The 27,556-nt window shown below is 57.8% G+C and overlaps 1 protein-coding gene across 2 annotated transcripts; it reads left to right on the top strand.

The window, feature by feature from the left end:
* The first annotated feature begins 78 nt into the window (after positions 1 to 78).
* On the top strand, positions 79 to 26,658 carry smurf1 (SMAD specific E3 ubiquitin protein ligase 1). Of its 2 annotated transcripts, none has more exons than XM_079746226.1 (18): positions 79 to 321; positions 7,573 to 7,611; positions 7,691 to 7,799; positions 8,015 to 8,148; positions 9,023 to 9,088; positions 9,244 to 9,319; positions 10,031 to 10,242; positions 10,951 to 11,035; positions 13,491 to 13,637; positions 15,327 to 15,534; positions 16,806 to 16,909; positions 17,058 to 17,172; positions 17,259 to 17,437; positions 19,015 to 19,152; positions 20,119 to 20,239; positions 20,687 to 20,888; positions 24,233 to 24,308; positions 24,608 to 26,658. In XM_079746226.1, the coding sequence occupies exons 1-18, from the start codon at positions 267 to 269 to the stop codon at positions 24,705 to 24,707; spliced, it is 2,166 nt and encodes a 721-aa protein (XP_079602352.1). In that variant the 5' UTR covers positions 79 to 266; the 3' UTR covers positions 24,708 to 26,658. The 2 variants fall into 2 exon arrangements, with proteins under 2 accessions (XP_079602352.1, XP_079602351.1); XM_079746225.1 differs by having other exon boundaries at positions 24,224 to 24,308.
* Positions 26,659 to 27,556: the final 898 nt, after the last annotated feature.

Below are 27,556 nucleotides of genomic sequence, written 5' to 3'. Positions count from 1 at the left end.
GCACACCCACGCTCGCCGTGGGCGAGCACGTATATCCGTAAGAACGTGTGACGTCAGGACGTTTTGAGCCAGCCCGAAAATGTTGGGCTGTGTTGTTGGGTTTCGAAGGAACGGACGACTTTGCGATGAAATAACACATTTATACCCGTGAATAAGACGAGCGCGAACCATATATTTTTATATTGTAGTTAGTTGTCTTCCGACTGAGTTTGGAAACCGTGTCTTCGACCGACGCTACCGGGGAGTTAGTCTCGTTTCCCGGAGTGATGTCCAACCCCGGGACCCGGAGGACCGGGTCCAGCATCAAGATCCGTCTGACAGGTAAGATACCCGTGTTACCCCACAGGTCGGGTTCAAGTCCGACTTATTGTTCACTATTATCACACGGATTCTCCCACACGACCCCACGGCGGGTGTCTGGTCGCCGGGGTCATTCCTGCGGTGTCTGGATCCTCTGGTGCTAAACATCCGGTTGTTGAACACCAACACTGTAGCGCTGCTAGCCTGCTAGCCGTTAGCTGCTAGCTGTTAGCGACGGCGCTAGCTCCCGACCGGGGCTCCTGGAGGACGAGCCGGGGCTAACGGCGTCCAGGCTGCCGGTCCTCCTGTGAGCCTGTCTGCGTGCTAACTAGCTGTTAGCACCCGGAGCCAAGGATCGCTCTCTTGTCCCCGTTCATCCAGGGCTCTATGGTCCGGTTCGCTGCTCCGTTCTCGTTCTTTATACACCTTTAGTGACCGCTCGAGTGAAGCCTGGTTCATCTGGTCAACTCAACTGTTGAGCAGGGCCTTTCTGGGGATCGATATCTGACATGGTGGTCTGAGTGATCCGTGTCATACCGGGGCCACCGGTGGCTTACAACCAGAGAGCATGAACCGTGTTGTGTATCCGCTCGGACGCTCCTGGATGATCTGATGCAAAGAGGGAAGATGGGGGGGTACCCAGACACCCTGACACAGATGGGGGGTACACAAACACCCGGACACAGATGGGGGGTACACAGTCACCTGGACACAGCTGTGGGGCACACAGACACCCGTACACAGATGGAGGGGGGTACACAGACACCCGTACACAGCTGGAACAATGGTTTCCAGTGTAGCCTCTGTTGTAACCCCGCTGGGCCCTCAGGAGCCGCCATTCAAATGGAAATGTCCCCACAGCGCCGCTGGCCAGACGCCTTGGCCGCTGCCCTCGGTACACACAGCGGACACAAAGTAGACCCGGGGCCGCTGCGCCCCAGGTACACAGTGGACACAAAGCAGCACCGGGGCCGCGGCGGCACAGTCCCAGCGGTGGTTGGTTGTGCGTGATGGCCGATGAGTTTTACTGTGAGGGTTGAGTTTTACTGTGAGGGTTGAGTGTGTTACTTTGATGGTTGAGTTTTACTGTGAGGGTTGAGTTTTACTGTGAGGGTTGATTGTGTTACTCTGGGTTGAGTGTGTTACTGTGAGGGTTGAGTTTTACTGTGAGGGTTGAGTTTTACTGTGAGGGTTGAGTTTTACTGTGAGGGTTGAGTGTGTTACTGTGAGGGTTGAGTTTTACTGTGAGGGTTGAGTTTTACTGTGAGGGTTGATTGTGTTACTGTGAGGGTTGAGTGTTACTGTGAGGAATGAGTTTTACTGAGAGGGTTGAGTGTGTTGCTGTGTTACTGTGAGGGTTGAGTTTTACTGTGAGGGTTGAGTTTTACTGTGAGGGCTGTAGGCTGAGGTGCTGATTGGCCCTTTGGTTTGGCGCTATGCAGTGCACAGGTGTCGGTCCGTTCTATGATTTAAATCAGATTACGGGCGTTAGTCGTTCCTGACCGCCGACAGCGGCGCAGCTCTGGGGGTAAAACACACACTGAGTATCTTGAGTTGTACTCATGTGTGTGTTGGAGTACACAGTGGGATCCCCGGTGGTTGGTTGTAGCTTCGTAGACCTGTGCATATGAAGTCCTGCTTTCTGCGGCTGAGGTTATTGCCCCCAGCAAAGCCCCTCCCCCTCTGCATGTATGAGTGGAATTCTTATTGGACGAGGAATGTTGGATGAGCCAATGGGAGCGCGGCGCTTGGTGCCCGTCGCCTTGTGTTTAGTCTGTCAGAGCGGGGCTGTTTGGCGGCGTTCAGACAGCGCTGCGTTCAGAGCCAGACGGCCCAAAGGGCTGCAGGTCCCACATTGTTTTGAGCAGCAGACGCTGTGGTCGTCTGACATAATCAGCCGCACACACGTTGTTTTGTCTTTCCGTATTCCGGGCCGTGATGATATGTTTAAGTTGGTGGTGGGTCGGTCTGGTATGAGACAGAACTTTATGAAAACATGTTTGAGGCCCTTTTGGCCCCCTTGGCTTCATCCGGAGTCCTCTGTCTTTATGCATTTGTAGAGTTTCTGAGTACACAGTAAAATAAATAATCATAATAACAAAAATAGGATAATTGTAGAAATAAAAGTGATGGCCAGGTGTGGAGGAGAGAGGATCGCTAGAGAGAGGGCGGATTGAGGGCCGTCTGACCAGAGGAGATCAGGGACTGGTGAAGTAGCACTAGCTCTGTTTAATTAGCTAGTGCCCCCCCCCCCCAGTGACGAGCCCCCATACAAACACAGACGCTACGTGTTTCGGTCACTCATTAAAACGACACCGTCAGGAGATAGTTCAGCCATTGTTTTTGGTTGGGCTCTAACTTAACCGGTAATGTTTGCTTGGTGGGTTTGGGAAGTTGGCTAACATTTAGTGCTTGGCTTGCATTGTGTGCTCAAACCCCTTAAGTGTGTGTGTGTGTGTGTGTGTGTGTGTGTGTGTGTGTGTGTGTGTGTGTGTGTGTGTGTGTGTGTGTGTGTGTGTGTGTGTGTGTGTGTGTGTGTGTGTGTGTGTGTGTGTGTGTGTGAGAGATTCGGCCCTTGAGCCCTGCTGTGTTACTGATTGTGTTGGTGGGTATGTGCCTCACGCTGTCCGCTGGGTCTGGTGAACGAACAGAGTAGCGTACTTTGCTGCTGTGACTGCGTCCGTCACACGTCAGCCCTGATCAGCGGACGTACTCCAGATGTTTTGATGTTCATGATGAGGAGAGGAACCCTCATGTTTATGCAGCAGCTGAGATGTGTTAATCCTGACCTTTCCCCGAACCCGTCTCCAGAGAATGACAGGATTGTTTTGGAGAGAAAAGTGGCATTTGAACGACTGCTGGAGTAAGTTGAATTATGCGTCCAAACCGGAGATTAACACAGGCCATATATTATATGTTGGGAGTTATTAAAATGTTAAACAAATGATTCAACAGTGTTGGCAACAAGTGAAACACAGTTAAAATATCAAGTGTTCTATAAGCCTATTGAGGCCGTGACGGATGATGAAGATGGAATCTGATAATGATGGAATCTGATGATGAAGGTATCTGATGATGAAGGTATCTGATGATGAATGAGGGTATCTTATGATGAGGGTATCTGATGATGAGGGTATCTGATGATGAGGGTATCTGATGGTCTCTTTATGCACACAGCGAGCGCTGAGCGGCCCATGTTGACCCAGACCAGCGCTGGGTCTTGGGGAATGTCGGTATGAGATGTGTTCTGTAGTTAAAGCGCGGACGGGGCCAAATGGCAGAGCCTTGCAAATATAGCCCAGTCGTGGAGCAGGGAGTATACGACCAGGGTGTAAAAGGAGCGCTGTGGTCGTCTGGTCCTCAGGGCGGACGAGGTCTGGTCCTCAGGGCGGACGAGGTCTGGTCCTCAGGGCGGACGAGGTCTGGTCCTCAGGGCGGACGAGGTCTGGTCCTCAGGGCGGACGAGGTCTGGTCCCCTGGTCCTCTGGTCCTCTGGTCCTCTGGTCCTCTGGTCCCCTGGTCCTCTGGTCCTCTGGTCCCCTGGTCCCCTGGTCCTCTGGTCCTCTGGTCCTCTGGTCCTCTGGTCCCCTGGTCCCCTGGTCCTCTGGTCCCCTGGTCCTCTGGTCCTCTGGTCCTCTGGTCCCCTGGTCCTCTGGTCCTCTGGTCCCCTGGTCCTCTGGTCCTCTGGTCCTCTGGTCCTCTGGTCCTCTGGTCCCCTGGTCCTCTGGTCCTCTGGTCCTCTGGTCCTCTGGTCCCCTGGTCCCCTGGTCCTCTGGTCCTGTGGTCCCCTTGTCCTCTGGTCCTCTGGTCCCCTGGTCCCCTGGTCCTCTGGTCCTGTGGTCCCGTGGTCCTCTGGTCCTCTGGTCCCCTGGTCCTCTGGTCCCCTGGTCCTCTGGTCCTCTGGTCCCCTGGTCCTCTGGTCCCCTGGTCCTCTGGTCCCCTGGTCCTCTGGTCCTCTGGTCCTCTGGTCCCCTGGTCCCCTGGTCCTCTGGTCCCCTGGTCCCGTGGTCCCTGGTCCCCTGGTCCCCTGGTCCTCTGGTCCCCTGGTCCCCTGGTCCTCTGGTCCTCTGGTCCTCTGGTCCTCTGGTCCTCTGGTCCCCTGGTCCCCTGGTCCTCTGGTCCTCTGGTCCTCTGGTCCTCTGGTCCTCTGGTCCTCTGGTCCTCTGGTCCCCTGGTCCCGTGGTCCCCTGGTCCTCTGGTCCTCTGGTCCCCTGGTCCTCTGGTCCCCTGGTCCCGTGGTCCCGTGGTCCCCTGGTCCCCTGGTCCTCTGGTCCCCTGGTCCCCTGGTCCCCTGGTCCCCTGGTCCCCTGGTCCCCTGGTCCCCTGGTCCTCTGGTCCCCTGGTCCTCTGGTCCTCTGGTCCTCTGGTCCTCTGGTCCTCTGGTCCCCTGGTCCTCTGGTCCTCTGGTCCTCTGGTCCTCTGGTCCCCTGGTCCCCTGGTCCCCTGGTCCTCTGGTCCTCTGGTCCTCTGGTCCTCTGGTCCCCTGGTCCTCTGGTCCTCTGGTCCCCTGGTCCTCTGGTCCCCTGGTCCCCTGGTCCTCTGGTCCTCTGGTCCCCTGGTCCTCTGGTCCCCTGGTCCTCTGGTCCTCTGGTCCTCTGGTCCCCTGGTCCTCTGGTCCCCTGGTCCTCTGGTCCCCTGGTCCCCTGGTCCCCTGGTCCCCTGGTCCTCTGGTCCCCTGGTCCCCTGGTCCTCTGGTCCCCTGGTCCTCTGGTCCTCTGGTCCTCACGCGCAGCGGCCAGCCCCCGTCGGGCCTGGAGGGGGGCTGGGGTGAGGGAGAGGGGGGATGGTTATGGCTGGGGTTCGATTGCCCAAGTGACCATGGTGTGCTGAAAGGAGTTTCCTCTGGCGGAAGAGAGAGAGCGAGAGCCATCACACATACTCCACGGCCCTGCCACCGAGGAGGAGGGAGGGAGGGAGGGAGGGAGAGAGAGGGTGATGATGGAGGGTGGGACGGGTCCCCCTTGCCTCGGGCCAGAAGGGTCTGAAAGGAGGCTGACAATGATGGAGCAGCGAAGCCATAGAGGGAGAGGGGGAGAGAGAGAGGAGGCATTGCTCCAAGTCTTGAAAGAGCATGTGAGGGACTCTTTTCCTCCTCTCTCATATTCCGTCTTTCTCCCGCTCCCGCTGCGCCATGGCGATGAGATGCTAGGGAGGAATGTTTGAGTCACAAGCAGCACGACTGGAAGCGGAGGACATCCTGGTCCATTCTCCACTGGTTAATCACAGGAAGTAGACCGGGCCTCGCCAGACACAACCAGGCACCCGCAGCCACCACATCCTCCACCGCCGGCACACTGGCTGGCTGCACTTCCTGGTGGCTAGTCAGAGGGCTAGCTGAGGAGAGGAGAGGGCTAGCTGGGAGGGAGAGGGCTAGCTGGGAGGGAGAGGGCTAGCTGGGAGAGGAGAGGGCTAGCTGGGAGGGAGAGGGCTAGCTGAGGAGGGGAGAGGGCTAGCTGGGAGAGGAGAGGGCTAGCTGGGAGGGAGAGGGCTAGCTGAGGAGAGGGCTAGCTGGGAGAGGAGAGGGCTAGCTGAGGAGGGGAGAGGGCTAGCTGAGGAGAGGGCTAGCTGGGAGGGAGAGGGCTAGCTGGGAGGGGAGAGGGCTAGCTGGGAGGGAGAGGACTAGCTGGGAGAGGAGAGGGCTAGCTGGGAGAGGAGAGGGCTAGCTGGGAGGGAGAGGGCTAGCTGGGAGGGAGAGGGCTAGCTGGGAGGGAGAGGGCTAGCTGGGAGAGGAGAGGGCTAGCTGGGAGAGGAGAGGGCTAGCTGGGAGAGAGAGGGCTAGCTGAGGAGGGGAGAGGGCTAGCTGAGGAGGGGAGAGGGCTAGCTGGGAGAGAGAGGGCTAGCTGAGGAGGGAGAGGGCTAGCTGGGAGAGGAGAGGGCTAGCTGAGGAGGCAGAGGGCTAGCTGAGGAGGGGAGAGGGCTAGCTGGGAGAGGAGAGGGCTAGCTGGGAGAGGAGAGGGCTAGCTGGGAGGGAGAGGGCTAGCTGGGAGGGAGAGGGCTAGCTGGGAGGGAGAGGACTAGCTGGGAGGGAGAGGGCTAGCTGGGAAAGGAGAGGGCTAGCTGGGAGAGGAGAGGGCTAGCTGAGGAGGGAGAGGGCTAGCTGAGGAGGGAGAGGGCTAGCTGAGGAGGCAGAGGGCTAGCTGAGGAGGCAGAGGGCTAGCTGAGGAGGGAGAGGGCTAGCTGGGAGAGGAGCTCTACTATGGTACCAGTGCCCAGAGCGTTTAACACATTTGTCAGCCGTGCATCTCATTAGCATATGCAAATGCAGCGTAGTTTAAAGAGGAAAACACACCGGTGGTGCGAGGCTGTCTGCAGCGCTGGTCCCTGGAGCTGCCGGGGTTGGTCCTGGAACAAGGGCCTTTCTGATTGGCTTAGTCAACGGCCTTTCTGATTGGCTTAGTCAAGGGCCTTTCTGATTGGCTTAGTCATACGGATTAGCGCCACGTTTTGATTGTGTGTTTGAACATAGCCTCCATTTGTTTACTCCATTCCGCCCCCCCCCCCCCTCCTCGTCCTGCTTGGAATGCAAACCCTGGCCAGCTCGCCTTAGCAGTCACCCCCCCCCCAGACGGGGAAGGACTTCCACACTACCTCCAGTGTTTTATTGGTTCTGTGCCGCTCTATATATTCATATACATGTTTATTATATATATATATATATATATATTTATATGTGTGTTTTAATGGTTCTGTTCGCTCTATATATTTATATACATGTTTATTATATATATATTTATATGTGTGTTTTAATGGTTCTGTTCGCTCTATATATTTATATATGTGTTTATTTCAAGCGCTTCTGCGTTTTGTGAGCAGGTCTGATATAGGGTTAGGGTTAGGGCCTAACCCTAACCCTATATGTGGCTCACACCAGACCGTCTGGCCCCAGCTCAGACCTCTGCCCATGCCCACCTGCACACACCAAGCCAGGAAGCCGGCTGGGACCTGGTCCTTCAGACCACAGAGGACCTCCTCTCTGGTCCTTCAGACCACAGAGGACCTCCTCTACCAGCCCACTGGGACCTGGTCCTTCAGACCACAGAGGACCTCCTCTCTGGTCCTTCAGACCACAGAGGACCTCCTCTCAGAAGAAGTCATTCGAGATCCACACTCACAGAAGAAGTCATTCTAGATCCACACTCACAGAAGAAGTCATTCTAGATCCACACTCACAGAAGTCAGTCTGGGTCCCCAGGGGCCTCACTAGGGGCTCCCTCCAGTCCTCCACACATCCCTCTGTCCACTCACTGATGCTAATGCTATTTTCTCTTTCAGTATTATGTGCCAAGAACCTCGCAAAGAAAGACTTCTTCCGTAAGTCCCCCGGCGCTACCCGTTGTACGTTCCTCCAGCGTGTGTGGGGCTTCCTGAGGTTAACCTCCTGTCTCCCCAGGCCTCCCGGACCCCTTCGCCAAGGTGGTGGTGGACGGCTCGGGGCAGTGCCACTCCACGGACACCGTGAAGAGCACGCTGGACCCCAAGTGGAACCAGCACTATGACCTGTGAGCGCACGCACACACACACACAGTGTAACACTAACCTCTGGAGAGCAGAGCTTTGTGACTCAGCGCCTCACCCAGGGCTCAGTTAGTGTGTGTGTGTGTGTGTGTGTGTGTGTGTGTGTGTGTGTGTGTGTGTGTGTGTGTGTGTGTGTGTGTGTGTGTGTGTGTGTGTGTGTGTGTGTGTGTGTGTGTGTGTGTGTGTGTGTGTTCCTCAGCTACATCGGGAAGACGGACTCCATCACCATCAGCGTGTGGAACCACAAGAAGATCCACAAGCGACAGGGGGCGGGGTTCCTGGGCTGCATCCGCCTGCTGTCCAACGCCATCAGCAGGCTAAAAGACACCGGCTGTAAGGGCGCCGTTACTACACCCGCTTTTCTACACCCGCTTTACTACGCCCGCTTTACTATGCCCACTTTAGTACACTCGCTTTACTACGCCCACTTTACTACACCCGCTTTACTACACCCACTTTACTACACCCGCTTTACTACACCCACTGTTACTACACCTGCTTTACTACACCCGCATTACTACACCCGCTTTACTACACCCGCTTTACTACACCCGCTTTACTACACCCGCTTTACTACACCCACTGTTACTACACCTGCTTTACTACACCCGCTTTACTACACCCACTGTTACTACACCCACTTTACTACACCCACTGCCTCCTGTTACTACACCCACTGCCTCCTGTTACTACACCCACTGCCTCCTGTTACTACACCCACTGCCTCCTGTTACTACACCCACTGCCTCCTGTTACTACACCCACTGCCTCCTGTTACTACACCCACTGCCTCCTGTTACTACACCCACTGCCTCCTGTTACTACACCCACTGCCTCCTGTTACTACACCCACTGCCCCACTCCTTCGTTAACTGTTTCACCCTGACCCCACCCTCACTGAAGGGTCCCCAGGGAGGCCAGGGCCGGTCCCTGGGGGGAAGTGTCATGTTACCTGAGTGCTGGTGCCGTGCTGTACACACACACACACACACACACACACACACACACACACACACACACACACACACACACACACACACACACACACACACACACACACACACACACACACTGTAGTCCTTTCAGCAGCACAGCCAGCAGGAGAAGGGGATGGTCTGATAGGTCCATCTCCCTCAGAGCTGAGTGACAGGTCAGTCCCTGACCTTCCTCTTCCTGTCCCTCCTCTTCCTGTCCCTCTGTCTCTCAGACCAGCGGCTGGACCTGTGTAAGCTGAACCCCTCGGACAGCGATGCAGTGAGGGGCCAGATAGTGGGTAAGAGTCTGTCTGTCCGTCGCCTCTCTTCCATCTCCCCATCCCCTCCCTCTCCTGGACTCCCGTTCTGTCGCCTCCAATGCTGACGTGTGTGTGTGTGTGTGTGTGTGTGTGTGTGTGTGTGTGTGTGTGTGTGTGTGTGTGTGTGTGTCTAGTGAGCCTGCAGACGCGGGACCGCATCGGGAGCGGGGGGCCGGTGGTGGACTGCCGGGGGCTGCTGGAGAACGAAGGGTGAGTGACTGATATCTCACTGGGTGGATTCACTTTGGTTCAATAAAACTCTAACCTGCTGGTTACTCATTAGCAGAGCAATACACCACCGGCCACTGGGAGAGCAGGGTGGAGGAAGGGGCCATAGGTCTGTTTAATCCTCCCGGCCTCGCTGAGTTCGGCCGCTAATGTGTCTGTCTGTCTGTCTGTCTGTCTGTCTGTCTGTCTGTCTGTCTGTCTGTCTGTCTGTCTGTCTGTCTGTCTGTCTCTCTGTCTCTCTCTCTGTCTCTCTGTCTCTCTGTCTCTCTGTCTCTCTGTCTCTCTCTCGCTCTCTCTCTCTCTCTCTCTGTCTCTCTGTCTCTCTGTCTCTCTCTGTCTCTCTCTCTCTCTCTGTCTCTCTCTCTCTCTCTGTCTCTCTCTCTCTCTCTGTCTCTCTGTCTCTCTGTCTCTCTGTCTCTCTGTCTCTCTGTCTCTCTGTCTCTCTCTCTCTCTCTCTCTGTCTCTCTGTCTCTCTCGCTCTCTCTGTCTCTGTCTCTCTGTCTCTCTGTCTCTCTGTCTCTCTGTCTCTCTGTCTCTCTGTCTCTCTGTCTCTCTGTCTCTCTGTCTCTCTCTCTCTCTCTCTCTCTCTCTCTCTCTCTCTCTCTGTCTCTGTCTCTGTCTCTCTCTGTCTCTGTCTCTCTGTCTCTGTCTCTCTCTCTCTCTCTCTCTCTCTCTCTCTCTCTCTCTCTCTAGGCTGGTGTTTGAGGGCTGCTTCAGCGAGGAGCCGCTGCCCTACTCGGACCCGACGGGCGCGGCCGGGGGCGGGACCTGCCGCCTGGACTCGCCCAGCCAGGAGAACCGGCTCCAGGCGGCCCGGATCCGAGGCCAGGACTCCAGGGGCCACGGGCTGACCCCCCAGACCCGGCCGCACGGCCCCCAGTCCCCGGACCTGCCCGAGGGATACGGTACCGCTCTGCTCAGAACCTTCTGTGTGACGTGTTCAGTTCCCCCTCGGAGAACCGCTCAGGCCCTCTAGAGAACCTTTCAGGCTCCTAGAGAGAACCCTGAGGCCCCTAGAGAACCCTCAGGCCCCTAGAGAACCCTCAGGCCCCTAGAGAGAACCCTCAGGCCCCCTAGAGAACCCTCAGGCCCCCTAGAGAACCCTCAGACCCCCTAGAGAACCCTCAGGCCCCTAGAGAACCCTGAGGCCCCTAGAGAACCCTCAGGCCCCCTAGAGAACCCTCAGGCCCCTAGAGAGAACCCTCAGGCCCCTAGAGAACCCTCAGACCCCCTAGAGAACCCTCAGGCCCCCTAGAGAACCCTCAGGCCCCCTAGAGAACCCTCAGGGCTCCTCCTGCTGCAGTCCCCATGAAGCGAGCTAACGGGTGGTGCTGTAACGGGTGGTGCTGTAACGGGTGGTGCTGTAACGGGTGGTTCTGTAACGGGTGCTGCTGTGGTTCAGTGGTCCTCCAGAGAGGCCTCATTGAGTTCAGAAGGGTTCTGTGTTATTCAGAGAGCCACAGTGCGGCTACAATGCATGTAGTGCTCCTGTGCTGTAACCTTTGACCTGCTGACCCTGTGCTGTAACCTTTGACCTGCTGACCCTGTGCTGTAACCTGTGACCTGATGACCCTGTGCTGTAACCTGTGACCTGCTGACCCCGGCTCCTACAGAACAACGGACCACGGTGCAGGGCCAGGTCTACTTCCTCCACACGCAGACCGGAGTCAGCACCTGGCACGACCCCCGGATACCCAGGTACCACCTCGCCCTAACCCTAACCCTAACCCCAACCCTCACCCTAACCCTAACCCTAGCCCCCCACCTCCTCCACCTCCTCCTCCTCCTACTCCTCCTCCTCAGAGACAGTAGAGGGTCTGACCTAGCCCCCCTCTCCTCCTCAGAGACAGTAGAGGGTCTGACCTAGCCCTCCTCCTCCTCCTCAGAGACAGTAGAGGGTCTGACCTAGCCCCCCTCTCCTCCTCAGAGACAGTAGAGGGACTGACCTAGCGCCCCTCTCCTCCTCAGAGACAGTAGACGGTCTGACCTAGCCCCCCTCTCCTCCTCAGAGACAGTAGAGGGACTGACCTAGCCCTCCTCCTCCTCCTCCTCCTCCTCCTCCTCCTCAGAGACAGTAGAGGGACTGACCTAGCCCCCCTCTCCTCCTCAGAGACAGTAGAGGGTCTGACCTAGCCCCCCTCTCCTCCTCAGAGACAGTAGAGGGACTGACCTAGCCCTCCTCCTCCTCCTCCTCCTCCTCCTCCTCAGAGACAGTAGAGGGACTGACCTAGCCCTCCTCCTCCTCCTCCTCCTCCTCCTCCTCCTCCTCCTCCTCCTCAGAGACAGTAGAGGGACTGACCTAGCCCCCCTCTCCTCCTCAGAGACAGTAGAGGGTCTGACCTAGCCCCCCTCTCCTCCTCAGAGACAGTAGAGGGACTGACCTAGCCCTCCTCCTCCTCCTCCTCCTCCTCCTCCTCAGAGACAGTAGAGGGACTGACCTAGCCCTCCTCCTCCTCCTCCTCCTCCTCCTCCTCCTCCTCCTCCTCCTCCTCCTCAGAGACAGTAGAGGGACTGACCTAGCCCCCCTCTCCTCCTCAGAGACAGTAGAGGGTCTGACCTAGCCCCCCTCTCCTCCTCAGAGACAGTAGAGGGACTGACCTAGCCCTCCTCCTCCTCCTCAGAGACAGTAGAGGGTCTGACCTAGCCCCCCTCTCCTCCTCAGAGACAGTAGAGGGACTGACCTAGCCCTCCTCCTCCTCCTCCTCCTCCTCCTCAGAGACAGTAGAGGGACTGACCTAGCCCTCCTCCTCCTCCTCCTCAGAGACAGTAGAGGGACTGACCTAGCCCTCCTCCTCCTCCTCCTCCTCCTCCTCCTCCTCCTCCTCCTCCTCCTCAGAGACAGTAGAGGGACTGACCTAGCCCTCCTCCTCCTCCTCAGAGACAGTAGAGGGACTGACCTAGCCCTCCTCCTCCTCCTCAGAGACAGTAGAGGGTCTGACCTAGCCCTCCTCAGAAAGGAGACAACAATGCTGGACCTCGGGTGAGAAGGAGCAGGGAGCAGGAGGGTTGGTCAGGCTGGGGAAGGCAGGATGGAGGCCCCTTTAAAGAGGCCTTTTGTTGGCCTCGCTCCCACGCATCAGAGGGACTAACTCATCCATCAGTGAAAGCCGCCATTCATTCAGAGCGGCCGCTGCACCACGTCAGGGCCGTCGATATCTCTAATGTAGGCAGAGCCACCATTAAAATGCAAATTCCAGCTAATTAATCAGTGAGCCGGAGAGGCAGGGCCAGGAGTCGATGTCACAGCGAGCGTCCCCTCTGCTGGACTCAAAGGGCGAGGAGAGGGGCAGCACAACGGTCACTCGCTGGCCGGGTCTCCGGTCTCATCGGCCAAGCAACGAGATAGCTGCTCCTCTTTCAATCCTCACTAGTAAAGACACCGGTGATGGTGCCTTGGTAGTTATCGTGATTGAGGAGTAAGGTGTGACTGATCAGTTTGAATCCATTTCAGATGCATACATACAGCTCTTTGAGAAATGCTGCAGGGAAACACAACCCTGAAATAAGTTATTCAGATGAAAGCGACGCGGTCTGTCACGGTCTAGACCGGTCCCTCACGGTCTAGACCGGTCCCTCGCGGTCTAGACCATCCTGTGAGGGACCGGTCTAGACCAGTCCCTCACAGGACGGTCTGGACCAGCAGGACGGTCTAGGCCGTCCTGCTGGTCCAGACCGTCCTGCTAGGGACTGGTCCAGACCGTCCTGTGAGGGACTGGTCTAGACCGTCCTGCTGGTCCAGACCGTCCTGCTAGGGACTGGTCCAGACCGTCCTGTGAGGGACTGGTCTAGACCCCCCCACCTCCTTTTATAACCGTAGTAACGCCGTACCGCTGGGTCTGCCGTCTCTGGGTCAGGGCACTCCTTCACCGCCTGCTTTGTTTATTTTGGCCGGGCAGGTAATCAAGTGGTCGGGCCTCTCCCGGCCTATCAGATGGTAGCGATGGGGAGGGCCTCTCCCGGCCTATCAGATGGTAGCGATGGGGAGGGCCTCTCCCGGCCTATCAGATGGTAGCGATGGGGAGGGCCTTGTGCACCGGAGGGAAATCCGCTGTAGGGTGTTCAGACAGAAGGGGGCGGGGCCACAGGGCTAGGGCAGAAGTGATTATTAATAAGTTATTATTAACATTAACTTCAGGAGGGTTTGTGTGTGCAGGGACCTGACGAGTGTGAGCTGTGAGGAGCTGGGCCCACTGCCAGTGGGCTGGGAGGTCCGCAGCACCGTGTCGGGACGCATCTACTTTGTGGACCACAACAACCGCACAACGCAGTTCACTGACCCCCGCCTGCACACCATCATCAGGTACGCGCACACACACACACCATCATCAGGCACGCACACAGACACACACCATCATCAGGTACGCACACAGACACACACCATCATCAGGCACGCACACAGACACACACCATCATCAGGCACGCACACAGACACACACCATCATCAGGTACGCACGCACACAGACACACACCATCATCAGGCACGCACACAGACACACACCATCATCAGGCACGCACACAGACACACACCATCATCAGGCACGCACACAGACACACACCATCATCAGGTACGCACGCACACAGACACACACCATCATCAGGCACGCACACAGACACACACCATCATCAGGCACGCACACAGACACACACCATCATCAGGCACGCACACAGACACACACCATCATCAGGTACGCACGCACTCAGACACACACCATCATCAGGCACGCACACAGACACACACCATCATCAGGTACGCACACAGACACACACCATCATCAGGTGCGCACACATACACACACCATCATCAGGTACGCGCACACACACACACCATCATCAGGCACGCACACAGACACACACCATCATCAGGTACGCACACAGACACACACCATCATCAGGCACGCACACCGACACACACCATCATCAGGCACGCACACAGACACACACCATCATCAGGTACACACCAGGACCACGGCCTCTATCAGCTTCCTGATCCTCTTCCTGTCTCTTAAGCCGGCTCTTGGTCTGCTCAGTGGCAGGAGCGCCTCTCAGTGAGTTCTGCTGGAGACCAGGCCACCAAACCCTCTGTAGACACTAAGGGTTGAACAGCTTAAAGCCCGCTGCTAACACCGCGCACGGCGCCACTCAGGGTCACAGCGCCACTCAGGGTCACAGCTAACACCGCGCACAGCGCCACTCAGGGCCACAGCGCCACTCAGGACCACAGCGCCACTCAGGGCCACAGCGCCACTCAGGACCACAGCGCCACTCAGGGCCACAGCGCCTCTCAGGGCCACAGCGCCTCTCAGGGTCACAGCGCCTCTCAGGGTCACAGCGCCACTCAGGGTCACAGCTAACATCGCGCACGGCGCCACTCAGGGCCACAGCGCCACTCAGGGCCACAGCGCCTCTCAGGGCCACAGAGCCTCTCAGGGCCACAGCGCCACTCAGGACCACAGCGCCTCTCAGGGCCACAGAGCCTCTCAGGGCCACAGCGCCACTCAGGACCACAGCGCCTCTCAGGGCCACAGCGCCACTCAGGGCCACGGCGCCACTCAGGATCACAGACCGATACGTCTGTCTGTCCAGAGGAACGGACCGATACGTCTGTCTGTCTGCACACATTTCATGAGTCACGTCTTTGGTTTGTCCGTCTGGTCTCTCACACAAATTCATTCTGTCTCACTCACTCTCTCCCCCCTCTCTCTCCCCCCTCTCTCCCCCCCCTCTCTCCCTCCCCCCCCTCCCTCCCCCCCTCTCTCCCTCCCTCCCCCCCCTCTCTCCCCCCCCTCTCTCCCTCCCCCCCCTCCCTCCCCCCCCTCTCTCCCTCCCCCCCCTCTCTCCCCCCCTCTCTCCCTCCCCCCCTCTCTCCCCCCCTCCCTCCCTCCCCCCCCCCTCTCTCCCCCCTCTCTCTCCCCCCTCTCTCCCCCCCCTCTCTCCCCCCCCCCTCCCTCCCCCCCCTCTCTCCCTCCCCCCCCTCTCTCCCCCCCTACAGCCATCACTCCCAGGCCAAGGAGTCGTCGCAGGCGCCCCCGATGGAGGTGGTGGTGGGGGAGGAGGGGCCAGGGGGCGAGGGGGAGATGGCGGTGCGCTACGAGCGCGACCTGGTCCACAAGCTGAAGCTGCTCCGCCACGAGCTGAGCCTGCAGCAGCCGCAGGCGGGCCACTGCCGCGTCGAGGTGTCCCGCGAGGAGATCTTTGAGGTGGGGGGGCAATGAGCACACACACCTGTGTATACACACACACACACCTGTGTATACACACACACACACACCTGTGTACACACACACACACACACACACCTGTGTATACACACACACACACCTGTGTACACACACACACACACACACCTGTGTATACACACACACACACACCTGTGTACACACACACACACACCTGTGTATACACACACACACACCTGTGTACACACACACACACACACCTGTGTACACACACACACACACACCTGTGTACACACACACACACACACCTGTGTATACACACACACACACCTGTGTATACACACACACACACCTGTAATTAATTAATGTACACATAATGAGGATGGTGTAATTAATTATTGTACACATAATGAGGATGGTGTGATTAGTTAATGTGCACATAATGAGGTTGGTGTAATTAGTTAATGTATGAGGATCGTGTAGGTAGTTAAGGTAGGACATGTTTAAACTGTAACCACAACACAGTGACTGTGTTGTGGTTACCAACCCTAGCTGGTAGTTTAGAGTCCGTTGCCATAAAACGTGTGACTAATCTTCATGTGAGGATTACTCATTGTCTCCCTTTATCGGAAGTTAAATGACAATATGGTGATGTGGAAAGATGGCTGCTGCTGAGAGAGAAGGTATCAGGACTGTTAGGTGACCTTCATCCTGTTACTGAGCAGGATGTTAGCTTGAAAGGACGTTGAACTGAGGAGGAGGGGTCTGTATTTTAGAGAACATAGGGGGAGGAGCCTGGCCTCCATAGGGGGAGGAGCCTGGCCTCCATAGGGGGAGGAGCCTGTTCTCCAAAGGGGGAGGAGGCTGTTCTCCAAAGGGGGAGGAGGCTGTTCTCCATAGGGGGAGGAGCCTGTTCTCCAGGAGCCTGTCCTCCATAGGGGGAGGAGCCTGTCCTCCATAGGGGGAGGAGCCTGGCCTCCATAGGGGGAGGAGGCTGTTCTCCAAAGGGGGAGGAGCCTGTTCTCCATAGGGGGAGGAGCCTGTTATCCATAGGGGGAGGAGCCTGTTCTCCAGGAGCCTGTCCTCCATAGGGGGAGGAGCCTCTTCACCATAGGGGGAGGAGCCTGTTCTACAGGGGGAAGAAGCCAGTTCTCCATAGGGGGGACTACTCTGGATCTCTGGGGGACTCTGGTCCACTTGGGGCTGACTGTGGGGGGCTCTGGGGACTGGGGGGGGCTCTGGGGCTGTGGGGGCTCTGGTCCAACCGGGGCTGACTGTGTCTCCGTCTCCAGGAGTCGTACCGGCAGATCATGAAGATGAGGCCCAAGGACCTGAAGAAGAGGCTGATGGTGAAGTTCAGGGGCGAGGAGGGCCTGGACTACGGGGGCGTGGCCAGGTAGCTCACACACACACACACACACACACACACACACACACACACACACACACACACACACACACACACACACACACACACACACACACACACACACACACACACACACACGGCTCCTGGTGTGTGTTGACCGTGGCCTTGCCCCCAGGGAGTGGCTGTACCTGCTCTGCCACGAGATGCTGAACCCCTACTACGGCCTCTTCCAGTACTCCACCGACAACATCTACACCCTGCAGATCAACCCCGACTCCTCCATCAACCCCGTGAGCACTCACACCACCAGACCCTCCCACAACCTCCCTCCATAATACCCCCATGACTGTCTATCTGACTGTCTGTCTGGTTCCAGGACCACCTGTCGTACTTCCACTTCGTGGGCCGTGTGATGGGGCTGGCCGTGTTCCACAGCCACTACATCAACGGCAGCTTCACGCTGCCCTTCTACAAGCAGCTGCTGGGGAAACCCATCCAGCTGGGAGACCTGGAGACCACCGACCCAGAGCTGCACAAGAGCCTGGTCTGGATCCTGTGAGTAGACTCACCCCCACACTCACCCCACACTCACCTCACACTCACCCCACACTCACCCCACACTCACCCCCACACTCACCCCACACTCACCCCCACACTCACCTCACACTCACCCCACACTCACCCCCACACTCACCCCCACACTCACCCCACACTCACCCCACACTCACCTCACACTCACCCCCACACTCACCCCACACTCACCCCACACTCACCCCCACACTCACCCCCACACTCACCCCCACACTCACCCCACACTCACCCCCACACTCACCCCCACACTCACCCCCACACTCACCCGACACTCACCACACTCACCACACACTCACCCCACACTCACCCCCACACTCACCCCCACACTCACCCCCACACTCACCCCACACTCACCTCACACTCACCCCACACTCACCCCACACTCACCCCCACACTCACCCCACACTCACCCCCACACTCACCTCACACTCACCCCACACTCACCCCCACACTCACCCCCACACTCACCCCACACTCACCCCACACTCACCCCACACTCACCCCCACACTCACCCCACACTCACCCCACACTCACCCCCACACTCACCCCCACACTCACCCCCACACTCACCCCACACTCACCCCCACACTCACCCCCACACTCACCCCCACACTCACCCGACACTCACCACACTCACCACACTCACCACACACTCACCCCACACTCACCCCCACACTCACCCCCACACTCACCCCCACACTCACCCCACACTCACCCCACACTCACCCCACACTCACCCCCACACTCACCCCCACACTCACCCCACACTCACCCCACACTCACCCCACACTCACCCCCACACTCACCCCACACTCACCACACACTCACCACACACTCACCCCACACTCACCCCCACACTCACCCCCACACTCACCCCACACTCACACCACACTCACCACACACTCACCCCACACTCACCCCCACACTCACCCCCACACTCACCCCCACACTCACCCCCACACTCACCACCACACTCACCCCACACTCACCCCACACTCACCCCCACACTCACCACACTCACCCCCACACTCACCACACTCACCCCACACTCACCCCCACACTCACCCCCACACTCACCCCCACACTCACCACACTCACCCCACACTCACCCCCACACTCACCACACTCACCCCACACTCACCCCCACACTCACCACACTCACCCCACACTCACCCCCACACTCACCCCCACACTCACCACACTCACCACACACTCACCCCACACTCACCCCCACACTCACCACACTCACCCCCACACTCACCCCACACTCACCCCCACACTCAGCCCCACACTCACCCCCACACTCACCCCACTCACCCCCACACTCACCCCCACACTCACCCCCACACTCACCCCACTCACCCCACACTCACCCCCACTCACCCCACACTCAACCACACACCCCAAGCTGACCGCCTGTCTGTCCCCCGCTGACCGCCTGTCTGTCCCCCGCTGACCGCCTGTCTGTCCCCCGCTGACCGTCTGTCTGTCCCCTGCTGACTGCCTGTATGTCCCCCGCTGACCGCCTGTCTGTCCCCAGGGAGAACGACATCACGTCGGTGTTGGACCACACCTTCTGTGTGGAGCACAGCGCCTTCGGGAAGTTCCTCCAGCACGAGCTGAAGCCCAACGGCCGCAACATCGCAGTCACCGAGGACAACAAGAAGGAATACGTCCGGTGAGCCTCCACACGCTACAGCGCTACAGCGCTACGCTACAGCGCTACGCTACAGCGCTGCGCTACACTACAGCACTACGCTACAGTGCTACACTACAGCGCTGCGCTACAGCACTACGCTACAGCGCTACAGCACTACACTACAGCGCTACAGCACTACACTACAGCGCTAGACTACAGCGCTACACTACAGCGCTAAAGCACTACGCTACAGCGCTACGCTACAGGGCTACAGCACTACACTACAGCGCTACGCTACAGCGCTACACTACAGCGCTACAGCGTTGTGCTACAGCGCTACACTACAGCGCTACAGCGCTATGCTACAGCGCTAAGGCGCTACACTACAGCACTACACTACAGCGCTACACTACAGCGCTACAGCACTACACTACAATGCTACAGCGCTATGCTACAATGCTACAGCGCTACGCTACAATGCTACAGCACTACGCTACAGTGCTATACTACAGCGCTACACTACAGCGCTACAGCGCTACACTACAGCGCTACACTACAGCGCTACAGCACTACGCTACAATGCTACACCGCTACACTACAGCGCTACACTACAGCACTACGCTACAGCGCTACACTACAGCGCTACAGCACTACGCTACAATGCTACACCGCTACACTACAGCACTACGCTACAGCGCTACACTACAGCGCTACAGCACTACGCTACAATGCTACACCGCTACACTACAGCGCTACACTACAGCACTACGCTACAATGCTACAGCGCTACAGCTCTACGCTACAGTGCTACACTACAGCGCTATGTTACAGCGCTATGCTACAGAGCTACACTACATCATTACGCTACAGTGCTACACTACAGCGCTACAGCACCACACGCTACGTCTTACGCTACGTCAACACGCTACGTCTAACGCTACGTCAACAGGCTACGTCTAACGCTACGTCAACAGGCTACGTGTAACGCTGCCCCTGTCCCTCCAGGCTGTACGTGACCTGGCGCTTCATGCGGGGCATGGAGGCCCAGTTCCTGGCTCTGCAGAAGGGCTTCGGGGAGCTCATCCCTCAGCACCTCCTGAAACCCTTTGACCACAAGGAGCTGGAGGTACGCCCTCCCCCCTCTCTCCCCCTCCCCCCCTCTCCCCCAGGGCTCCCTACGCCCTCCCCCCTCTCTCCCCCCCTCTCCCCCTCCCCCCCTCTCTCCCCCAGGGCTCCCTACGCCCTCCCCCCCTCTCCCCCACTCCTCCCTACGCCCTCCCCCCTCTCTCCCCCACTCCTCCCTACGCCCTCCCCCCGCCCTCCCCCCTCCCTTCCTCCGGTCTGCGACCCCCCCCCCCCCTATGAGGCCGATGCCACCATGGGGGGGTCGTCTCAGTCCAGTGGTTCCTTTCATAAAGCACAATGGATTAATAATCACACAGAAGAAACCACGACGATGAACGGTTTGAATCATGAAGACGAGTCGGGGGGGGGGGGAGAGACCACGTCCCCCCCCCCCCCCCCACCGCGTGGTGGACCCTGCGTCATGTGACCCCCTGTCCCCCCCCCCCAGCTGATCATCGGGGGCCTGGGTAAGATCGACCTGGCGGACTGGCGGGCCAACACGCGGCTGAAGCACTGTGCGGCCGACAGCAGCGTGGTGCGCTGGTTCTGGCAGGCGGCCGAGGCCTTCAGCGAGGAGCGCCGCGGCCGGCTGCTGCAGTTCGTCACCGGCTCCACCAGGGTCCCTCTACAGGGGTTCAAGGCCCTCCAGGGTGGGCCCCCCACACACACACACCACACCACGCCACGCCACGCCACACCACACCACACCACACCACACACGCCACACCACACCACACCACACCACACACGCCACACCACACCACACACGCCACACCACACCACACACGCCACACCACACACGCCACACCACACCACACCACACCACACACGCCACACCACGCCACGCCACGCCATGCCACCCACACCACGCCACGCCACGCCACGCCACGCCACGCCACCCACACCACGCCACGCCACGCCACGCCACACCACACACGCCACACCACACACGCCACACCACGCCACGCCACGCCACGCCACACCACACACGCCACGCCACACCACACACGCCACGCCACGCCACGCCACGCCACACCACGCCACACACGCCACACCACACCACGCCACGCCACGCCACCCACACCACACCACGCCACGCCACGCCACGCCACACCACACCACACCACGCCACGCCACACCACACACGCCACCCACACCACGCCACGCCACGCCACACCACACACGCCACGCCACGCCACACCACGCCACGCCACGCCACGCCACGCCACACCACACACGCCACGCCACGCCACGCCACGCCACGCCACGCCACGCCACGCCACGCCACGCCACCCACACCCACACCACGCCACGCCACGCCACGCCACGCCACGCCACGCCACGCCACGCCACGCCACGCCACGCCACACCACACACGCCACACCACACCACACACGCCACACCACGCCACGCCACGCCACCCACACCACGCCACACCACACCACACCACACCACACACGCCACACCACGCCACGCCACGCCACGCCACGCCACGCCACGCCACCCACACCACGCCACGCCACGCCACGCCACACCACACACGCCACACCACACACGCCACACCACACACGCCACGCCACGCCACGCCACGCCACGCCACGCCACGCCACGCCACGCCACGCCACACCACACACGCCACACCACACCACACACGCCACACCACGCCACGCCACGCCACGCCACCCACACCACACCACACACGCCACACCACGCCACGCCACGCCACGCCACCCACACCACGCCACGCCACACCACGCCACACCACACCACACCACACCACACACGCCACACCACGCCACGCCACGCCACACCACACACGCCACACCACGCCACGCCACGCCACGCCACGCCACGCCACCCACACCACGCCACGCCACGCCACGCCACACCACACACGCCACACCACACACGCCACACCACACACGCCACACCACACACGCCACGCCACGCCACACCACGCCACGCCACGCCACGCCACACCACACCACACCACACCACACACACCACACCACACCACGCCACGCCACACCACACACGCCACCCACACCACGCCACACACGCCACACCACACACGCCACGCCACGCCACACCACGCCACGCCACGCCACGCCACGCCACACCACACACGCCACGCCACGCCACACCACGCCACGCCACGCCACGCCACGCCACGCCACGCCACGCCACACCACACACGCCACGCCACGCCACGCCACGCCACGCCACGCCACGCCACGCCACGCCACCCACGCCACGCCACGCCACGCCACGCCACGCCACGCCACGCCACGCCACGCCACGCCACGCCACGCCACGCCACGCCACCCACGCCACGCCACGCCACGCCACGCCACCCACACCACGCCACGCCACGCCACGCCACACCACACACGCCACACCACACACGCCACGCCACGCCACGCCACGCCACGCCACGCCACACCACACCACACCACACCACACACGCCACACCACACCACGCCACGCCACGCCACCCACACCACACCACACACGCCACACCACGCCACGCCACGCCACACCACACACGCCACGCCACACCACGCCACGCCACGCCACGCCACCCACACCACACCACACCACACCACACCACACACGCCACACCACACCACACACGCCACACCACACCACACACGCCACACCACACCACGCCACGCCACCCACACCACACCACGCCACGCCACGCCACACCACACCACACCACACACGCCACACCACACCACACCACGCCACGCCACACCACGCCACGCCACGCCACGCCACCCACACCACACACGCCACACCACGCCACACCACACCACGCCACACCACACACGCCACGCCACGCCACGCCACGCCACACCACACACGCCACGCCACGCCACGCCACGCCACGCCACACCACACACGCCACGCCACGCCACGCCACCCACGCCACGCCACACCACGCCACGCCACGCCACACGCCACGCCACGCCACGCCACGCCACGCCACGCCACGCCACGCCACACGCCACGCCACGCCACACCACACACGCCACGCCACGCCACACCACACACGCCACGCCACGCCACACCACGCCACACACGCCACGCCACGCCACGCCACGCCACGCCACGCCACACCACACCACACACGCCACGCCACGCCACGCCACGCCACACCACACCACACCACACCACACATGCCACGCCACGCCACGCCACGCCACGCCACACCACACCACACCACACGCCACACACACCACGCCACACACACCACGCCACACACACACACATCACCACACACCACACACTACACACACACACACCACCACAACACAAACACACCACGACGCACACACCACACACACACACACACCACCACACACACACAACGATGCACACACCACCACATCACCACACACCACAACGCACACACCACAATACACACCATAACGCACACAACCACGTACACACCACACACACACAACCATGCACACAGTGATACTAGAACGTAGAGCAGTGATACTAGAATGTGTTCTGATCCACCAGAGCGTAGAGCAGTGATACTAGAATGTGTGCTGATCCACCAGAACGTAGAGCAGTGATAACTAGAATGTGTGCTGATCCACCAGAACGTTGAGCAGTGATAACTAGAATGTGTTCTGATCCACCAGAACGTAGAGCAGTGATACTAGAATGTGTGCTGATCCAGCAGAACGTAGAGCAGTGATAACTAGAATGTGTGCTGATCCACCAGAACGTAGAGCAGTGATACTAGAATGTGTGCTGATCCACCAGAACGTAGAGCAGTGATAACTAGAATGTGTGCTGATCCACTAGAACGTAGAGCAGTGATACTAGAATGTGTTCTGATCCACTAGAATGTAGAGCAGTGATAACTAGAATGTGTTCTGATCCACTAGAACGTAGAGCAGTGATAACTAGAATGTGTTCTGATCCACTAGAACGTAGAGCAGTGATAACTAGAATGTGTGTGTGTAAGGTTCTACAGGTTCTGCAGGACCAAGGCTGTTCACCATTCACTTAATAGACGCCAACACGGAGAACCTGCCCAAGGCCCACACCTGGTAAGGAGAACGCACGCACGCACGCACGTACGCACGCACGCCACACACACATGCGGTGCCTGGCTCACACACCGAGAAACACAGAATGTACCGTTTGGGTTCCAGTGTCTGTTGTAGATTTTGGTATTTTGTGTGAGACATTAAAAAGAGAATTGTTTTTGTTCAAACCCTTAAACGCGTTTTAAGGGTTTTTAAGTTTGTGATGAATTCACTGAGTACACGTTCCCAGTCAACTGAAAGTGTGTGTGTGTGTGTGTGTATGTGTGTGTGTGTGTGTGTGTGTGTGTGTGTGTGTGTAGTTTCAACAGGATAGACGTGCCGCCCTATGAGTCGTATGAGAAGCTCTACGAGAAGCTGCTGACCGCCGTGGACGAGACCTGTGGCTTCGCTGTGGAGTAGAGTGACCAGCCGGAGTGAGAGGAGTGACCAGCAGGAGTGAGAGGAGTGACCAGCAGGAGTGAGAGGAGTGACCAGCAGGAGTGAGAGGAGTGACCAGCAGGAGTGAGAGGAGTGACCAGCAGGAGTGAGAGGAGTGACCAAGGAAACTCAGAACACAGACTCACCGAGGCACACCACTTGGCAATTTTTATACACACGCACACACACACACACACACACACACACACACACACACACACACACACACACACACACACACACACACACACACACACACACACACACAGCTCTTGCGTACGGAGCGTTTGCGCCCTCTCTCTCTCTCTCGGGCGATCAGAGCCTGGAGACTTTGCGGGGGGGCAAAAGAAGAAACAACAAAAGTATTTTAGAATTTTCCAGCTGTTTTGAAGAAGCATTTTTACGATTCCGTTTTAACGAGCTATTGATGTCTTTCTTCGGAGCGCCTGCAGTACCGCGCGACTCGCTGGCAGGTCTGTCAATCATGCATCGGCCAATCGCATTCAAGCCCACGAACTATGAAGCGGACATTTGAGAGGAGAAACGGAGGAAGACGAGACGGCGAGGGGTGGTCACACTCGGACATCATGCTTTATGTTTAACCACTGTCGTTTATCAGAGAGTGTGTGAGTGTGTGCGTGCGTGTATGCGTGTGTGTGCGTGTCTGTATTCCTAGTATAACGTTGATCCAATGAGCCTGCTTCTGTTTTGTTACATTTTGTCTTTGTAGTTTTTATTTTTTTTGCAACCACTCTGAAACACACTCTTGATGGCAATCTTTTAATTTCAGATTTTTATTATTTATTATGAAGTGATAACATGCTGCTATGTGCTCTTCTGAGAGCCCCCACTAACCTCTTCATCCGCTCCTTCCCATCCTAGTGCTCTTCCTCAAGCCACCACCAGGGGTCGCTGGCTCCGCTCGCTCCCAGTTCAAACTCCCAGTATCTCTAACCACAACCAGTCTGAGTGTTTGAACGGAAAGCGAACGTTTCCACGGCGGAGTTGGCGCTCCGGTTGGGTCGTTTTTAAACCTTTTTCAACCGAAGAAGGCAAAGCCAGCCCCTATGCTAACGTGTAGCCTGATCCGATGCTAACCTGTAGCCTGATCCGATGCTAACGTGTAGCCTGATCCGATGCTAACGTGTAGCCTGATCTGATGCTAACGTGTAGCCTGATCCGATGCTAACCTGTAGCCTGATCTGATGCTAACCTGTAGCCTGATCTGATGCTAACATGTAGCCTGATCCGATGCTAACGTGTAGCCTTATCCGTTGCTAACGTGTAGCCTGATCTGATGCTAACGTGTAGCCTGATCCGATGCTAACGTGTAGCCTTATCCGTTGCTATCATGTAGTCTGGTCTGACGCTAACGTGTAGTCTGGTCCGACGCTAACGTGTAGTCTGGTCCGATGCTAACGTGTAGCCTGATCCGCGGCTAACGTGTAGCCTGATCCTATGCTTACGTGTAGCTGAGCTAACCCCTTATTGTTTTTTTATAAGAGCTTACCGACGCCCCCCTGTGGAGCTGTGGCGCAGCTGCCCGTCCTGCTGCCGGCCGCCACTAGGAGGCGTGGATTTTAATATGTGTATGAAATATGCAATAAAATCTCAAAGGCCTTTCATTTCTCCACCCTCTTATTACCATCATATTATATTCTTTGTTACTCTAAAGATTGTTTCTAGACATTTCTTTTTGTAATTATTCGATACCTTGGGTGTAAGAGGTTCCCCTTGTCGGTCGGTATAGGAGAAAAATCAATGAACAAAACGGATGAACAAAATGGCCGCCCTTGAGACGGAACAAACGTCGACATGTTGAGCGAATGCTGTGGGATGTTTTTTGAAGATTGAAAATGACGTACAGTACCATCACAATCTGCATTTTCTAGGTTCTGAATTCATTGTGTAATGGATGCAAGAGTATTGTAACTTACTATGTACTAAACATTTATGGAAAATACAATGTAAATAAGATTATATTAAAAGAAACTAAATAGAAAACGGTGCTTGAGTTTCGCTTTTCTTTTTGTATTCAACAATCTGGTTCTCTTGTTGTAAAATTTACAATCTTAACAATTCATTTGAGTTCAATAATTTGATTACTGCGATATTTATTAATATAAATTAATAGTAAAGTATTTTTGTTGAAGCATTGCTATGGTGGAAGGGATGACACTTTTTTTATCAAGGTCGTAACCCACTCATTAAATTAAGGCATTAGTGTGTGTCTGTGTGTGTGATTGCAATTCAGTGAGATTCATTTTTATTAAAATGCTCTGCTGTTGCAGGCCGGTAATAAACCAACTATGGTTTATTGGATGGCTCACCTGCCTGTCAGTCGCCCTACCCGGCTACCTGCAATAGCATTCTGCAAGAGCTTTAATCTTCTGTCCCACTGATCCCCAACCGGGCTAGGCTCATTCCCCACACCGACCCTGTAGCATGTAGCCCACGCTGGGTCTAACCCTGACCCAGATACCAGGTCCCTGCTACACCTGCAGGCCACAGGAACCGGTAGAACCACAAGCTGAACAGGACAATCCTCGTCCAACCAGAGCTCCCACATTTGTTGTACGTTAAGAATGGATGCAGAGTTATGTTACACATTCCCTGATTGATGAGATGGATTATCCAGGTCAGAGAGCCCCCAGGACCCACACTGCTGCTGCTGGGGAATGACCCCCCGGCCACAGAGCTGGGGGAGCAGGAGAACCAGCAGAGTCTGGGCGAGCAGGAGAACCAGCAGAGTCTGGGCGAGCAGGAGAACCAGCGGCGTCTGGACGAGCAGGAGAACCTGCAGAGTCTGGAGGAGCAGGAGAACCTGCAGA

Source organism: Pollachius pollachius (assembly GCF_949987615.1).
Source record: "Pollachius pollachius genome assembly, chromosome: 11".
In the NCBI taxonomy this organism is placed as follows: Eukaryota; Metazoa; Chordata; class Actinopteri; order Gadiformes; family Gadidae; genus Pollachius; species Pollachius pollachius.
The sequence above is the reverse complement of the archived record's forward strand: the minus strand, read 5'-3'. Positions and strand labels throughout refer to the sequence as shown.